Here is an 18975-nt window from a genome sequence, read left to right as displayed (position 1 = left end):
GCACCGATCCCTGCGGCGCTCCACTAGTCACCAACTGCCAACCAGAAAAGCACCCATTTATTCCAACTCTCTGCTTCCTGTTAGATAACCAATCCTCAATCCACGCTAACACTTTGCCTCCAACTCCATGTACCCTAACCTTCTGCAGCAGCCTTTTGTGAGGCACCTTATTCAAATGCCTTCTGGAAATCTAAAACCACCACATTCCCCTCTGTCTACCGCACTAGTCACATCTTCATAAAAATCCAAAAAATTCGTCAAACACGACTTTCCCTTCAGGAATCCATGCTGCGTCTGCTTGATCGGACTGTTCTTTTCTCGGTGTCCCGCTATTTCTTCTTTGATGATGGATTCTAGTGTTTTCCCAACTGCGGACGTTAAGCTAACTGGCCTGTAGTGACCCGCCACATCAGCCACATCCCCAAGGAGCCAATCCTGTAGCCAGTGTGCTCCCTCAAAGACTTCCAGGATATGAGAGAAGCTGTTCTGGATGCTCTTGGGAATTTGGCACACACCTACAGGATTCACTTGGCATTATTGCAAACGATCTGGGCATTCAGGCAGTTGAACCCCTTGTGGTTTATAAAGAGGGCACCAGGACTCTATGGGGAACATAGAGCCATGTGGCTGCAAAATGACTCCCTGGTCTTGGGCAAATCCAGCAATGTGGGCAAAGTCTGTGGCTCTGGCTTCTTGGCTAGCCTGGTCCCTGTCAAAGTTTATGTAGTTGTGTGCCTTTGTGAAGAGTGCATCCAGCTCAAAGCTTATGTAATAATGTGTCATCACACAGAGCACAGTACCTAGTGCACTTGCATATAATGGACTGGGAAATGTCACAAAGGTCATTAGTGCAGCCATGAAACAAGCCACTTGCATAGACATTCAGGAAAGCTTTCACCTTCAAAGTGATAGGCAGTGTGTGACTTCCAAGCCCATGTGGTGCCAACTCCTACATAACCTGGCAATGGTGAGTGACCATCCCTGGGACATGCGCAGTTTACTCCTGCACTAGTTCTCACTCATCTGCAGGTAATTTATCTGCCATCAGTGCACTCTGCCCCAGTGTTATCACCATTTTGTGACAACCCTGTGTGGTGATGTCTCAGTAACTGGGCACGCCCTGCCATCGCTTCCTTCTCAGGGTATTGCTCATGCCTCCATGCAGCCACACATTAACGCTTGCGCCATGTCTCCTGCCCCTACCAACTCCATAGACTCCATGATTGTATATTTGCTGTAACAGAAAGGGGGAAAACAGAAGAGTACTGTCGATGCTCTGACCCTTGCCCATTCAAGCCAAGTAGCGCCCCACCAATGACCATTTAGTGTTGTGAGTGCTTTTTCACTGAGCTCTTCTCATACTCTCACCCACATTATCCACAACCCCACACAAGCCTCTTCTAACTCCATGTCACAGGTGGACATGTACTTTGGGGGCATAGCTCTGCTGATTAAGGATAGCATCAGGGTGGTAGCAAGGGATGATATTGGAGCCAAGGAGCAGAACGTGGAATCGTTGTGGGTAGAGATTAGGAACAGCAAAGGGAGGAAGACGCTGGTGGGTGTCGTCTATAGGCCCCCGAATAATGATCTGGAGGTGGGGCGGGCTGTTAACGCGCAAGTAAGTGCGGCGTGCAGGAATGGGACGGCCGTAGTTATGGGGGATTTCAATCTGCATATTGATTGGTCGACCCATGTTGGACGCGGTGGGCTCGAGGAGGAGTTCTTGGAATGCTGCCGGGATAGTTTCCTGGAACAGTGTGTGTTGGAGCCGACGAGGGAGCGAGCTGTCTTGGATCCGGTGCTATGTAACGAGGAGGGTACAATTAGGGAACTTGCGGTGAAGGATCCTCTTGGGGAGAGTGATCATTGTATGGTGGAGTTTCTGGTGCAGATGGAGGAGGAGAAAGTGGGTTCCTGGACACATGTCCTTTGTTTGAACAGAGGAGAGTACGGTAGGATGAGAGAAGAATTGGCGAATGTGGATTGGGGGAGCGCGTTGGAAGGTAGGTCTGCTGAGGAGCAGTGGAGGATCTTTAAGGAGATCTTTCTTGGTGCTCAGCAGAAATTTATTCCGATGGTCAAAAAGGACCGTAGGAGGAGAGGTAATCAGCCGTGGATAACGAAGGAGGTGAAGGAAAGTGTTAAATTAAAAGCGGAGGTGTTTAGAGTAGCTAAGAGTAGTGGGCGAGAAGAGGATTGGGAGAGGTTTAAATGTCAACAAAGATTGACAAAGAAGTTGATAAAGAAGGGTAGGAGAAACTATGAAGCTGGGCTAGCGCTTAATATAAAAAAGGATAGCAAGAGTTTTTATAAATATATAAAAAGAAAGAGGCTGGCTAGGGTGAACGTTGGACCCTTAGAGGATGAGAAGGGGGACTTAGTGGTAGGGGATGGGGATATGGCTGAGGTCTTGAATAACTTTTTTGTTACGGTCTTCAAGGAGGAGGACGTAAATAATTTGCCGGATGTTAGAGATGGAAAGGTGGTAGGACTGGAGGGTCTCGATGACATTACTGTTACTAGAGAGGTGGTGCTCGACAGACTGGAGGGGCTGATTGTGGACAAGTCCCCAGATGGAATGCATCCGAGGGTCCTGAAAGAAATGGCGGAGGTGATAGTGGATGCCCTGGTGGTTATTTTCCAGACGTCGCTGGATTCCGGGGAAGTGCCGGAAGATTGGAAAACGGCTAATGTTACGCCGTTGTTTAAGAAGGGTGCCAGGCAAAAGGTGGGGAATTATAGGCCTGTTAGTTTAACATCTGTTGTAGGTAAAATGTTAGAATCCGTCATCAAGGAGGAAATAGCAAGGCATCTTGAGGGGAATTGCTTGATAGAGCAGACGCTGCGCAGTTTCGTTACAGGGAAGTCGTGTCTGACAAATTTACTGGAGTTCTATGAGGATGTGTCTAGGGCGGTGGATAGAGGAGAGCCGGTGGATGTGGTCTTTCTTGATTTTCAGAAGGCGTTTGACAAGGTACCTCACAAGAGGTTATTGCAGAAGGTCAGGGGACATGGAGTTGGGGGTAGGGTGTTAGTGTGGATAGAGGACTGGTTGTCAAAAAGGAGGCAGAGAGTGGGGGTCAATGGGTGCTTTTCGGATTGGCGGTTGGTGACTAGTGGAGTGCCGCAGGGGTCGGTGCTGGGGCCTTAGCTATTTACCATTTATATAGATAATCTGGAGGAGGGAACCAAGTGTATGGTGTCGAAATTTGCTGATGACACCAAGATTGGTGGAAAGGCAAATTGTGCGGAGGGTGGGGAGAGTCTACAGAAGGATCTAGATAGGCTGGGCGAATGGGCCAGGAAATGGCAAATGGAATTTAATGTTGGCAAGTGCGAGGTGGTCCACTTTGGTAGGAATAATGGTAGGAAGGATTATTACTTACGTGGAGAAAAACTGCAGCAGGTGACAGTGCAGAGGGACCTCAGGGTCCTTGTGCATGAGTCGCAAAAACCCAGCTTGCAGGTGGTCAGGAAAGCGAATGGGATGCTGGCCTTCATAGCGAGGGGGATTGAATATAAAAGTAGGGAGGTCTTGCTGTGGCTGTATAGGGCATTGGTGAGGCCGCAGCTGGAGTACTGTGTGCAGTTTTGGGCGCCGTACTTATGCAAGGATATTTTGGCCTTGGAGGGAGTGCAAAGGAGGTTTACTAGGCTGATGCCGGAGTTGAGGAGGTTGAGCTATGAGGAGAGGCTGAATAAATTAGGCTTGTACTTGTTAGAGTTTAGAAGAATGAGGGGAGATCTCATTGAGATGTATAAGATGATGAATGGGATGGATAGGATAGAGGTGGAGAGACTCTTCCCGCTCAGAAAGGATAGCAGGACTAGGGGGCACAGCCTCAAGATAAAGGGGGGGCAGTTTAGAACAGAGTTGAGGAGGAACTTCTTCACTCGAAGGGTGGTGAATCTCTGGAATTCTCTGCCTGTTGAAGTGGTGGAGGCTACCTCGCTAAATATTTTTAAGACGCGGGTTGATGGGTTTTTGATAAGAGAGGGGATTAAGGGTTATGGGGAGAGGGCGGGAATGTGGAACTGAGGCACAACAGATCAGCCATGATCTTATTGAATGGTGGGGCAGGCTCGAAGGGCTAGTTGGCCTACTCCTGCTCCTATTTCTTATGTTCTTATGAATGATTTGGGATCCCAGGTGCAATACCGTTGCTAGCTGTCTCAGCAAATGCTGGGCGCAAACCACAGACTTCAGTGCATGAAAGGCTCATCATCATGAGTTAATTCATGAGAGCCAATCAGTGGTAGAATCATATGTTGCACAACTAGTGCACAATAATTGACTCATTCAGGAAGGCTCAGGAAAGTTAATAGGCAAGTGTGTTCCCTTTGGTGATTGGCTACCATATTTCCTCCATCACAACAACGATTCTACTTCAAAAAGTCATTCATTGGTTCCAAAGTGCTTTCTGATGTCTGCTGGTCAGGAAAACTGCTGCATAAATACAAGCCTCCCCTTCTTTGGATTCTTCCTGTGGCCCAGTAGTATATGTCACTGAACTTGTAAACCACAAAACTACGGCCATGCTTTGAGGTTCCAGGTTCAAGCAGCACAGTCAATGGTCAGATTTGAATTTCATAAAATAAAGTTCCTGTGGCTTGGTGGTATGATCCATGAACTGGTAATCCACCAACTGAGGGAAATGCTCTGGGATCCCAGGCTCAAACCCCAACACTGTAAATGGTTAAACTTGAATAAAATAAAAGCCTCTTGTGGCAGGCATGAGTGAGCTGATTATTTTTAGGTTCCTCCAGTGGCCTCATGGTATGATCAATAAACTGGTATTCTGTTGATCGCAAGCAATGAATGATTTGGGGTTCCAGGTTCAATTCCCACCATGGTAGATGGTTGAATTTGAATTCAATTGAAGTATTTTGCAATAGGCATGGATGAATTGAAATTTTTTTCTACTACAGCTACATTCGTGGCTGGGTGTCCCTAAAGAGGGAGCACACGTTGTCTGCTGGCACCATTATGGCCTTCTGTACTCAATGGGCACCAGGGGAACTGAGGTGCCAAATCCACCCTCTTAATCAGGTTTTGGTTTAAAATTTTTAGTGTCATGATTGCCTAGGAACACTGCTTTTGCTCCTGTGCTGACCCAGTGGCTGCCCCCTGACCACCCTTTCAAGAAACCACCCAGGAGCATCCTTTACGCTCAGGACCTAATGCTAACACCCCAGCAAAGTTGCCCCAGACTGCGGAAAGCCCTCCACCCAAAATGGTGCAAGATACACACCACCTTCCCTGCCCTGGAACTGATACTCAACTCCCCTAGACCTGAAAACACCTTAGCTAGCTGACCCAAGATCTCTCCATAGGACTTCCTGGTGGCTAATGGCAACCGGCACACTCACCCCTGATATCCCCCTCATGAGTGAGGTCACCAAACATCAGGTTCACTTTATTGTAAAACTGGTGTAAAGTGTGCCAGCATGATATCATACATGCAAGGTTTGAATATTCAGTGAGGGTGGAAGTGAAGGCAGGATGAGATCTAAATTTATTGAAATGAGGTTCTCAACCTTCCTGTGGCTGATGTAACTTACTATCTAACAAGGAAGCTAGAGGGATAACGGGGACCTATAAACCAGTCGACCTGATGTTGGTGTTGGGGAAAATGGGAGAGTCCTTTATCAAAGATTCTACAGAAGAGCACTTGGTAGACAATGGTATAATTGGTCAGAATCAGCATGGATTTATGAAAGGGAAATCATGCTGATCATGCTTGACAAATCTACTGGAATTCTTTAAGGATATAACTAGTAGAGATGATGAGCCGGATACAGTGAATGTGATTTATTTGGACTTTCAGAACGCTTTCAACAAAATCCCACATGAGAGATTAGCATGTTAAGCTAAAGCACATGGGATTGGGGTAGGCAAACAGGAAACACAGAGCATGTATGAATGGCAGGTGGTCAGCAGTGAGGTACCACAGGTAGTAGTGCTAGGATCTCAGCTAATCAAAATTTATGTTAAGGATTTTGTTGAGGGTACTAATGTAATATTGCCAAATTTGCAGATGACACAAGCTGGATGGAAAGGTGAGCTGTGAGAAGTTTCCGTGTGCTTTGGACAAGCTGAATGAGTGGGTAAATGTGTGGTAGATGCAGTATAATGTGGATAACTGAGAGGTTTTCTAGTTTGGTAGCAAAAACAGGACTCTAAATGGTTATAAAGTAAGAGGGGAATGTGCAATGAGACCTGGGTGTCCTTTTCTCTATGAAGTTGGAGACTGAAATCTGCCAGGAAATAGGTCTCTTTCTCTGAGATTCTGCTGTTTGGGAGTGGATCTTTTTCTGACAGTCTGGTATATGAATCAGAAGACTGGTGTCTGCCTGAATCTCTGTCCAGAAGTGTTAAAAAACTGGAAATATAGCTTTGATGTAAGCATGTCTGCATTTGGTGCTAACTTTTGAAGAAGGGTTTCATGTCTGTGGGGGTACTACTAATTTGGAATAATAGAGATGCATAGTTATTAAGGATTATACTTTGTCGTGTTTGAGTATTTTGATTGGTAAAAGTTAAGCTAATAATTTGTTATATTCAAACTGTGTTCTTAAATAAAGATTGCTTTGATAAAACCTTCTTAATGGGTCAGTTGAATCATATCATATGTTCACCCTAATGCCAAAATCAAAAAGGAAAGTTAGGGTATCGGCTAAATTCATAACATACCTTGGTGTTTCTGATCTCGTCCCTAACATTAGACAGGCATCTAAAAATCAGACGGTAAGTCAAAGGTCATGTAAGATTTATTTAAACTAAGAATGGAAGAAACGTATTCTCCCCGGAGTTGTCAAAATGTGGAATGGTACGTCACAACAATGATCATCGGTTACATTAAAACAAACATTCCTGCGGGTGTGATTAACAATTATTTTATGCGTCATCACAGAAGCAAAATACTGTGGATGCTGGAAATCCAAAATAAAATTGAAAATGCTGGGATTAATCAATAGGTCTGGCAACACTGATGGGAGAGAGAAATAAATGTATTAATCTTTCAACAGATCTCCATTTCTTTCTCCATGGATGCTACCAGAACTGTTGTGTATTTCCAGCATTTTCTATTTTTGCTCTTTTGAACTGTTTCCTGTGTGCCAGCTTATGGATTGATGCTATAATATTATGCAGAACAGTGATTTAGAATTTGCAGCACATACATGGCAATATAACGTATACAGTTCAGCAATACCTTACAAAATATTTGAAAAAGAAAGGAAACCAAACTTGTAACCGTTGACATACACAGTATAAAATCTTAAAATTGGACAAATATTATAAATATTTAATGAGGCTTTAAGATCCTAAACCTCACAATAGGTTACCAACCCTCCTGAATTGTCCTGGAGTTGTCAAGTATTAAAGATTGACTTTCAGGACATTGCTGCAAACCAGCAGGGAAAAATGTTACAGGGATATTAAATAATGATGTTTTTCAATTTATTTGTACATTTTTGTTTATTATTTATATAAATATGGGAAATGGAGGAAAAGGTTTGTTTAGCCAGTCAAATATCTCTGTTGGGGAACAAAGTGTGCCTGCTTTCCAATCAGTGGTGCACTCCAAGTATTGGACAACCAATTGCTGGATGAGGTGACCAGAAATGGAAGGTGTGGTGAAATCTTTTGGATTACTCCCAACCTCTCTCAAAGACATATTAAATTGCATTTTCTCACCATGACAAAACTATCATATGATTCCAGACAACACATAGAATGAACAATAACAAATATTTATATAGTGCATTTAGTACAACTTCAAGGTGTTTAGAAGTGTCTTGAATAAAATCTGATGAGATAACATTTGGCCAGAGGACCAAATACTTGGTGAAAGCGGTCCATTTCAAGGATCATCTTAATGGAGGAATGAGAGTCGGAGATTTAGGGATGAGATTCTGGAACTTAAGGGCCTTGCTGATGAAACAATTAAACTCGGGAGTGCTCAAGAGACCAGAATTGGAAGAGTGCATAGATCTTGGATGGACTGTAAGGCAGGAGGAAATCAGAGAAAGGGAGGGGCAAGGTGACGGATTTGAAAACAAGGATGAGAATTTTAAAACAGAAGCATTGCTTAAACAATGCCAATGCAGGTCTGTGAGCAGAGATGATGGACTTAGTGTAACCTAGGCAGTAGAGTTTTGAATGACTTTGATTGAGTTTGCAAATGGTAGAACTAAGGAGTCCAATCAGGAGTGTATGATGCATGGGTGAGGGTTTTGGCAAAAATAAACAGATATGGGATGAATTTAATTTCCTGTACACAGGTTAAAGAGTTTCCTGACCTAACCACAGAGTTGACCAAATACTTTGGAATTTCATGATGCTCAATGAAATTACAGCAAGAAGCAGATCACAATTTTAACAAAGGCTTTTCACATAAAACAGAAGATTTGCCATTATAAGCTGAGCCAATTTAAACAAAAAAAAATTGAAATGTTCCCTGCACAGAATCCTTAGCAAAGTTTTGTAAATTTTAGCTTGTGCTGTATTCCGTAGAAAGTTTAATGAGTGGCTCAGTAGCAGCACTGCGTGATTGTCTGGTTTATCAGTGATGTGTATTATATGGTAACAGACCTTGGAGAAATCTCACTTTTTTACAAAGCTAGAAAGGGGAAAAAAAAAGTCTTTATCTCATTTCCCACTTCATAGAATTTCCCTACAAGTGTTGGTTGGTTTCATTATTTAAGAAATCTGTGCTGCATTTTCAAATAATAAATTTTTGAAAACTCTTATTTTTAAGTTTGTTATGTGCAATTTTTCTCTAAATAAAATATAGCTTTGTCTGTTTGTAAATATAAGGCAGAGTTCCTGAAATGCTTTGAGTCTAATCAAGTGATAGCAAAATAAAATCTCACACCGATGAACTGTAAATTAATGCCAAACTAATGTTAATTATTTAAAAATATTTTTTCTGTTGATCTCTTCACAAACTTGCTTGAGGACTGTTTTGTGTTCCTGCTTGACCTTTAAAAGCAGCTTTGGAATCTGACAGAGTTTGATGATGTTACTGTATACTTATGGTGGTCTAAATTTATACTTATGGCAGTGTAAAATCAGTTCAGTCCATTAAGGTAATGACTACACTAGTCATGTTATTTTGCTTTTCCATGGACCTATTTACTGCTCATTCAGAAAAGCTTTGGTAGAATACAATAAATGTATTTCTTTATGGATGTCATTTTTGAAATTTAGGATTGGAAACAAATGATGAAGCAGAAATCATGTAATTCTGTGAATTTGCCTTTCAGTTGCAGTCATTCATTAACATGCTGTCCTGGCCAGAAGACGGGAAGGAAAATATAAGTCTACTTCAACTTCTACTTTATAACCTTTTTTTTAAATGGACCAAGGCTTTACTCTGAGAGCCATGAGTTATAGCAGAGGAATTTCTAATGTACAGACAAATATCAGAGTCTCGTTATCCCACTGTTTAAAAGCAAGACTCTAATGGCCCTTCCTGCACAAAGCATCTTTACACTTCTAAAGAAGAATTCTGACCATCATCAATATTGTTTCTCCAATGAATAAAGGAAGCATGACTCATAGTAAACACCTCAAGATTTCAGATTTAGGCAAATGCATCCTGTGTCCAACACCCAGGACAAGAAGTGGAAGGTACACCCACATGACCTCCACTGAGCTGTTAGTATATGGCATATCGCCATGTGCTTCTGAACTCAGGCAGACATTGTTAGACTTCAAAAGAGCAGCAGGACTCCAGACTAGCAGCCTAACTGTCTACTGTTTTCTTACTGAGCATTTAGCAGCAGAAACAAAATCGATCCTCATCTACACTGTGATCTATTGGAACATTGGAATTTGTGCTTTCCAGACTAAATAAATTGATGTGCCTAATTGTGCCTTCAAAACTAATTCAACTCTCTGTGCCTTTTCCCATCGTGGATGTCTTTACTTCAGGAAAGACAGATCATGCTGCAACAGTCAACCCATTACCCTTTGAAGGAATACACCTATAAGCCAGAATGATCCAGAAAGGATGAACAACCTAACCAGTTTCAGCAAACCTCTGTAGTGTGGCAAAAGGCTGAAAATGTTCAGAGACTTAACAGGGGGCAAAATATCCCTTCAGGGTTATGGTGGCTCCAGGAAAGCTACTGAATTTCACAAGGCCAGTAACTTTGAAGGAGGGCCCAAGAAGACAGCTAAAATCTGAAATAGACCCCCCCCCCCCCCCCGCAAGTATCTCCAAGCTAAAAAGTAACAAAGTCTTAAAGCAGATAAAGAATTGGTGAGGGAAAGGCCTACATAGCCAAAGAGTCTGAAACAAAAAAGATTAATAACCTGCAAAGGGAAAGATTAAAGAATTGCCTGAAATATGGCTAGCAAAATCCTCCTTTCTAGCATTAAATAGGGGCACAGAAAGCCCCCCTGACCCATACCACAAAGTTAAAAAGAAAGGAGCTTTACCCATGCTGGATGAGCAGAAGAACTGGCTGTTTGAAACATTCTTTTCAATTTTAAAAAAGGAATAGCAGGAAAATCTCCAAATAGACACTCAATCTGCAAGGAATCTGCCTTGCCAAAATTTAAAACAAAATTAGTCTGTACCCCTGCTGAGTGAGCAGAAGGTCTAGTTACCTAAACCAGCTGCTCTGAATTTGGAAGCAGACCCAGGAGATTCACGATTACCTTTGAGGAAACTACCTCCCCACTGTTGAAAAGCAACCAGAGGAGGTAACTGGATTTGTATCTCCACATGAGGACACTGGTATCCATAGGATGTAGATCATGTTAAGAGAGCACTCTCTCCAAAGCAAAAGGAGATCTGGTCAGGAATCTAGTGATTGATTTTGCTGACCACTTTGTGGCAAATTCAAATCTGGAGCAGAAAAGTTTCCAAATTGTCCCAGAGAGAGGGAGAATAATGCATTGTGTGGATGATAAGCCAGCTGAATACCACCCATCCTTCACTAGGATATAGTGTCCCAAAAGATATTGACCCTGTACAGAACTGACCAGCACAAGGATGTCAAACAGATTGGACACAGTAAGAAGTCTCACAACACCAAGTTAAAGTCCAACTGGTTTATTTGGCAGCAAAAGCCACTAGCTTTCAGAGTGCTTGCTGCCCCTTTGTCAGGTGAATGGAGGTTCTATTCACAAACAGGGCATATAAAAACACAAACTCAATTTACAAAATAATGATTGGAATGTGAGTCTTTCCAGGTAATCAAGTCTGAAAGGTACAGACAATGTGAGTGGAGAGAGCGTTAAGCACAGGTTAAAGAGATGTGTATTGTCTCCAGACAGAATAGTTAATGAGATTTTGCAAGCCTAGGCAAGTCGTGGGGGTTACAGATAGTGTGACATGAACCCAAGATCCCAGTTGAGGCCATCCTCATGTGCGGAACTTGGCTACCAGTCTCCGCTCAGCAACTCTGCGCTGTCATGTGCCGTGAAGACCGTCTTGGAGAACATGTACCCAAAGATCAGAGGCCAAATGCCCGTCACCGCTGACGTGTTCCCCAACAGGAAGAGAACACTCTTGCCTGGTGATTGTCGAGCGCTGATCATTCATCCGTTGTCATAGCATCTGCATGGTCTCGCCAATGTACCATGCCTTGGGACATCCTTTCCTGCAGCGTATCAGGTAAACAACGTTGGCTGAGTTTCAAGATTATGTACCGTGTACCTGGTGGATGGTGTTCTCACGTGAGGTGATGGCATCTGTGTCGATGATCCGGCCCGTCTTGCAGAGGTTGCTGTGGCAGGGTTGTATGGTATCGTGGTCACTGTTCTTCTGAAGGCTGGGTAATTTGTTGCGGGCAGTGGTCTGTTTGAGGTTGTGCGGTTGTTTGAAGTGGGGGTGTGGGGATGGCCTTGGCGAGATGTTCGTCCTCATCAATGACATGTTGAAGGGTTTGGAGAAGATGTTGTAACTTCTCCGCTCCAAGGAAGTAATGGACGACGAAGAGTACCCTGTCCACCGTGTCCGTGTTTGTCTTCTGAGGAGGTCGGTGCGGTTTTTCACTGTGGCGTGTTGGAACTGTTGATCGATGAATCGCGTGCCATATCCTACTCTTATGAGGGCATCTTTCAGTGCCTGGAGGTGTCTGTTGCAGTCTTCCTCATCTGAGCAGATCTTGTGTGTACAGAGGGCTTGTCCGTAGGGGATGGCTTCTTTAATGTATTTAGGGTGGAAGCTGGAGAAGTGGAGCATTGTGAGGTTATCCGGGGGGTTGTGGTATAGTGAAGTGCTGAGGTGACTGTTCTTAATGGAGATGCGCATGTCCAGGAATGCAACCGATTCCGGAGAGTATACCATGATGGGATGGAACTTGTTGATGTCATGTAGTTGTTTCAGTGATTGTTCACCATGACGCCAAAGGAAGAAAATGTCATTGATGTATGTAGTGTATAGCATTGGTTGAAAGTCTGTGCAGTGAAGAGGTCTTGTTCAAACCTGTGCACGAAGAGGTTGGCATATTGAGGTGCGAATTTGGTCCCCATGGCTGTTCCGTGTGTCTGGATGAAGAACTGGTTGTTGAAGGTGAAGACATTGTGGTCCTGGATGAAGCAGATGAGTTGTAAAATTGCATCTGGAAACTGGCAGTTGTTGGCGTTGAGTACTGAGGCAGTTGCTGGTGTAGAGTGCTGATACGTCGATTGTGACGAGGAGTGCTGCTGGCTCAACTGCTCCATGTATGCTGAGTTTCTGTAGGAAGTCCGTAGCGTCACAACAAAAGCTGGGGGTTCTTTGTACAATCCTGAAGCCCATTGAACAAAGGGTACATTGTACCCATCCTGAAACCCATTGTACAAAGAACCCTCAGAGTTTGTCGCAACACTACAGACTTCCTACAGAAACTCAGCACACATGGAGCAGTTGAACCAGGAGCACTAGAGAGTTAATGCCCCTTTCTGGAATTATACAAAACCCCTTTACATTTCTTAAGGAGAATTCTGGATGCCGAAGACACTATCTCCAAGGACAGAAGACAAAAGTACATCCATTGTCTAAAGTCCAGGACAAGAATTGGGAGGTATGTCACATCACCACCACCACCACCAAGTTGCTGGAACTTCTAATACTGTCATGTGGACTTAACTAGTAATTGTTTGATCTTAGAGAAGTAGGAGTCCAGGCTAGCAGTCTATCTCTGTCTACTGTTTTTACATTGAGCAGGTAACATCAGAAAGGAATCTTTCCCTCTACATTGTGAATTATTGGAATTTTTGCCATCCAGACTAATTCAATTCCCTATGCCTGTATTTGTGTCTTTAAGACTAATTCAACCCTTTGTGCCTATTCCCACTGTGGAAGTCCTAGCTTCTGGAAAGATAGATCACCTTGCAACAATCAGCCTTCTGCCCTCTGAAAGAACACAGCTGGAATCTTATTACCGTTCACGCTGGTGGGATTGTCCCACCCCTCTGCAGTGAACGGAGATTTGGCTGGCTGCCAAATTCTCCGACCTTGTTGCAGCAGGAGTATGGTGTGAATAGCAAGTAAGATCATGCCCTGCGTCATTGGATTTTTGATTCTGGTCTCTGGACTTGTGTGAAACTGTGTTTTGTAATTTTATGCTTCCATTTACATCTCATTCAGAAATGACAGGTGACTAGAAAACTTGCAAATTGTACATGTGTTAGTAGTGCAAGGGGTCAGTCAAAATTTTAGTGTTTGGGAGGATAAATTATTATTCTCTTTGCTTGTTCTGATGAATGGTTATTACAGAAAATAACTAATTTGAGACAAATGCTGAATGCATTTTGTGTTGTATATCTTTTAATGCAATACTTCTATGTTTTATTTTGCAGCCAGTTTGAGACAGTGGTTCCAGTGGAAGATTCAATTGTTACTGAGGTCACAGCCACATTACAAGACTGGGTAATGCTCTGGAAACAGCTCTATGTGGTAAGTGTATAATTTTTTTTCCCTTATTGCTGAAGTGATTGTTGTAGGCTTAACATTGTTTTGGTGTTTATTTTCTGGAAGCATTCAATCAATGTTTAGATCTCGAGATCTGATGTGGCATGGGGCAAATCCTGAGTTCTGAAAGAAAATAATTTTGTACATGAGGACACTGACATTTGTTTCTGTGCTCAAATAAAATGTTTTCTATTAACAAATTGGATTGGGACCTATTTAATGAAATGTACCAATTGAAGATTTAAGATGATCTTTTGAGGTAATACATAATAATTGGAACTAAAGATGTAGTGAAATTCAGTAGAAATGAAGGCTGGATATTTCTGGTGTGGCTGCTGCACATGAAAACTGTTTCACAAGGTGAACAATGATTTCTAGGACAAGTCATAAGTAGCCCAGGCATGCTGGACAGTTCAAGAACTGCAAAGTTAGATAATAGTGTATAAAACTAGTAAACTTGCAAAAAAACTCAAATCTTCATGTAAATTCTACATTTCTGTGCAGAAAAGCTAAGACCCTTTATGTTTGCAGTTTAGAGTCTTAGGACTCAATCTTACGAACTCCATGCGCCTGTAGATTGGCGTGGTGAAGTTATAAGATTGCGTGAAAAGCCAAATTTGAGAATTGCATCTGTTTTCATGCTGATTCCCATTGTATGATACACTTTTTCCAGGCGTGATTAGGATTGCGCCCAAAACTTGTGAGACATCAATTTGCATGCCTTGGCACACATCTCAATATACTTGACATGTTTCACATACAATTGTCCCGATTCCCTTAGCTTAACGACCTCATCAGCAAAATGTCACACCGGCAAGAAAAACACCTGCTATATAAAAGTCTGTTGCAGGTTTTGCAGTGATGAAGATGAGTGAGGATCTGTGAGCATCAATCTCCGGTGTGGGAAGAAGATAGAGATCTCGACTGCGGCCATCGTGTGTGGTGGGTTGAGGAGGCTTATATCATTCAGGGGTCCTGAGCTCGGGAGTGGGCGCTGGCTGGGGCTGGTGTTGTGCATATACCCCCTGGCATTTGAGCAAACCCCCATGGAGTCACTTCCCAGTGTGGCCACCAACCCCAGTGCTATTGTCATGGCATCCTTCCATCTGTCAGCTACAAAGACGCTCTGGCTGACTGCTGATATTCCATTCAAATGCCCTATGAACAGAAACAAGCAGCAGGTTTTGAATTGCTGCTCCAAGTGGGAGAGCTTTGCACATGCTAAAACTGCTCCTCACGCTGCTTGGACTCTGCGTTGCTGTCCACAATGGGAACTCATCCTGTGATTGTCACGACGGTGCCTCTCCCCTGTCTGTCTGAACTGCAAGCCGTTCCCGCATCACACTGCCTCATATATCCAGGCGGATGCACTCACGTACGTGAATTAAAGCTTCTCAGTGGGGACTTCTGCACAGCTCTCGATGCCTCCCCGGTGAGGGTGCAGTGACAGTTGCCCACCCGTCAAGGTGGCACATAGCACCTGGCGTGGTGTCAGCTTGCCTCCGTCCAGATTTAGTTGGGACGCAGGTTGCTGGGAGGAAATGCAGGTTCCCAAGATGGATAACCTCACAGAATTGCATTTTCTCTCTCTGCCCCCTACCAATGCAATGATAGATTTCAGCGCAGAACCAATAGATATGGCAGTCACTCTTGTAGCTACTGCTATAGAGAAGGAGGAGGAATAGGAAGAGGGAGACATCTGCACAGTGCAAGGCCAGCCCAGGCCAGAGGCTGCAGTAAGAAGACAGGGAGTCACTAGTCGGTGGCAAGAGGAGGGCAGCTATTGGCCCGAGGGGGGTGTCAGGGTACAGAGGAGACAGACTCCAGCAGTTCAGGAAACACATGTCCTTTGAAGAGCTAACAGCATCTGCCGCTACAGCCTTTGGCTCAATAAGGAATCAGGCAAGGCACCTGTCAGGTCCTGATGGACGGCACCTCATAGTACAGGGGAACACTCGCTCCTGGTGGTGGTGAAGGTCATGGCAGCCCTGAACTTTTACGCCACTGGGTCATTCCCAGCTGTGGGATTTCCTAGTCCTCAGTCCATAAGTGTGTCCGTGAGCTGACAGTTGCCCTGTTTGCCCAGGCAGGTCTCTACATCATTTCGACGTTGGCCAAAGCTGTAGCTTCTGCCGCCATTGCCAGGGTGCCAAATGCGCAGGGGCAGTACCCAAAATGAAAGGTACCGCAAATTGTGAACTGAAAGGAGATCCAGGGTAGCATGATGGCACAATGTTCAGCACTGCTGCCTCACAGCGCCAGGTTCGATTCCCGGTTTGGGTCACTGTCTGTGTGGAGTCTGCGTGTTCTCTCTCTCTCTCTCTCTGTGGGTTTCCTCCAACAGTCCGACTCCCACTGTCCAAAAGATGCGCTGGTTAGGCGCATTGGACGTGCTAAATTCTCCCTTGATGTACCCAAATAGGCGCATGAGGGTGACGACTCGGGGATTTTCACAGTACCTTCATTGCGGTATTAATGTAAGCCTATTTGTGACACTAATGCATAAAATTCAAACTTTAAACACCACTTTCCAAATGTTCAGATTGTCTGAGACCACAGAATGAACTTCATGCACGTGAGTGCACATCACCCAGGTGTGTACGACAGCCTCAGGTTGCGCAGCTCTGACATCTCCAGCCCCCTGGGGGCCAAGGGCTACCTGCAAAGAACTCAGCTGATGATGCTAAAGATCAAAGCAGAGACCCAATATGAGGCCCATGCTGCCACTTGTGCATTATTAAGTGGTTTATTGGGCTCCCGAAGAGCTTCCTGGACCATTCTGGCTAGGCACTCCAGTACAGCCTCCTGAGAGTGACCTGCGTCATGGTGGTCTAAGCACAACACAATCTGGCGCAGCTGCAGGGAGACATCCTGGAGGAGGAGGAGGGCAACCAGTCAAATGCCCATGAGGAGGAGGGGGCCCAGGAGCACATGGAGAATGAGGAACTGGGGGATGGAGGACAGGCAGCAGCAAGAGTCTGGCAGGGCAGTGATGGAGGCCCTCATCGCCACAAGGTACTCTGTCTGGGGAGCATGTGGCATACCAGCAGCAAACCCAGCCCTTGTTCACACACCTGTGCCATGGATCCCTTTGACATTACACCAGGGTGATGAGCCTTAGTTGGCCATGTAAACTACTTACTGGTCCAGGCAGGAAGGAGATAATGATTTGCAATGCGGCACGCTGTGATGCTGCCTTGGTGCAAAAAAGTCTGACTCCAACCTGTTCTCTTCATGCACACTGGTGCCAGGGCCGCTGTCTGCTGGGTCTCAGTACCACTATCATCCGTTGTAATCCTCAGGGTAGGGGGTGATGGTGGGATGCGATCCCAGGGATTGGAAGGTGCTGGGGATGCCATGCCAAGTTGTATGACACAGTGGACATGCAAGGCACCCGTAGTTGGTACAGTTTGCCATGGGCACTTGGAATGTCATGTCAGTTGAGGATATGGGGATCACATTTTTGGTGGGCCAATGGGCCCCTCTTGTTCAGCTGAGATGGCTGAACTCATGCCTCTGGCAGATTCCTGGTGCCATAGGCTTGGGACATTCCTACCTTCAACTGATGTATATCAATGACTGTGTCATGCACAGCACAGACTCACCCAGAAGTCTCACCATTAACTTGTTCCACCAAGGTGATAGTATCCGCACTTGTGTGTGGAAGCCTGTGTCGAACGACTGGTGCTGATCTTGGAGATTTCCTCAGGCCCGCACTTCAGGGTTTCCTCTGAGCATTTGTGGGGCATGTCAATGGGAGCAGCGGGGTGGTGGGGGGTGATGCCAGATGGGCTGGGTACATCTGGATCTTTTCCTGCAACATAGGACACAAGTTTGAGTGCAAGGGAAGAATAAATACCTGGACAGCACTCCAGTTAGTTCAGATATGTCATATGAATGAAGATTTTGCGAATGCTCACTTCATAGTCACACTCTGACCTGGCTGTCACTCATGGTCCTGTCCTCTTCCTCCCCTACCAGATCCTCTTTCTTTTAAAGAGAGTGATGATTCGTAGGTCAGCTATCCCCATCCCTTGTCTTCTGCTCCCAGTGGTTAATGGCCATCTTCTCCTATGGGGACAGGTGAGGATTGAAAGCGTCATGGCTGGATGGATTTGGAGTCTTTGCAATGCAGATGGTTAGGTTCTGCCGGGGCTGTGCCTCAACCGTAATGGTTTGTGACGGGAGATACCACAAGGATTGGAGGCAGATGCTTGGGGGTCAGGTACTGGAAGGCCATGGAGTGCCGGGAATGAATAAACATTGCAGGTGTGATATATTTGACCAATACCAGTACAGGATGGCCACTCACTCTTGTTGCCCAAATGAGATCATTTATTTTCTTCCTCCACTGCCGATCAGCCCTGTGTGCCAGTGCACCGACACTGACTGCAACTGCCACCATCTTTCAGGCCTTGTTGCCATCCCAATGTCTGGCTTTTATCACTCATCCAAGGAGAAGAATGTGTTCTTCTATTGCATTTAACAGATGGCCCAGATCTCCCTCAGTAAACTTTGGAGTGGTTCTTCAAGGTTCAGCCTTCCTGGCATGAATTCATTATTAGAGCTTGTATGGAGCTCTCCCTTGTAAGGGAGTTCAGCTGCAGGTAGTTTGGGCACCTGGAACTCCATTCCAATGAGAATCACTAGAAGCTATTCTGTTGCAGTGAGGGGGGGAGACAATTCTGTGGGGGTGTTGATAGGGGAGAGCGGGAGAGGGGGATCACTGCATGGGTGGTCGTCCATGAAGCAGGATTGGATGGTGGGGAGACCGGCACTGATAATGTGAGGTGGGGTTCTAATGTCCGTGGGGTTCTTGGGGGATGGCAGGAGATCTTCCGGGGTGCTTGCACAATGGTGCCTCAAGCTCAGTAGCTGGCTTCCCCAGCAAGTTCACATTGCTGCCTCCCACTCTGCTGGCAAGACATACATCCTGGCTCTTTCTTTGCACTAAGTGCCATAACATTGCATTTCCAAACTCACTCAAAAAACAGGTCTGAAACACCTACATTTTCTCACTTATTCAGCACTTAAAATTTTTTTGTAAGATCGGGCC

The 18975-nt window shown here is 44.9% G+C and overlaps 1 protein-coding gene across 5 annotated transcripts in view; it reads left to right on the top strand.

Moving 5' to 3' along the window:
* Nucleotides 1–18975, top strand: part of dock3 (dedicator of cytokinesis 3) — a 965674-nt gene that overhangs the window by 225000 nt on the left and 721699 nt on the right. For all 5 annotated transcript variants that reach the window (XM_080184500.1, XM_080184509.1, XM_080184492.1 and 2 more), the window contains exon 5: nucleotides 13808–13904. In XM_080184500.1, coding sequence (XP_080040626.1) covers nucleotides 13808–13904 — 97 coding nt within the window. The remainder of the gene's footprint in view (nucleotides 1–13807; nucleotides 13905–18975) is intronic.

Source organism: Carcharhinus amblyrhynchos, chromosome 3 (genome assembly GCF_965287045.1).
Source record: "Carcharhinus amblyrhynchos chromosome 3, sCarAmb.v2.hapA, whole genome shotgun sequence".
NCBI lineage: Eukaryota > Metazoa > Chordata > Chondrichthyes > Carcharhiniformes > Carcharhinidae > Carcharhinus > Carcharhinus amblyrhynchos.
This window is presented reverse-complemented; position numbering and strand designations above follow the sequence as displayed.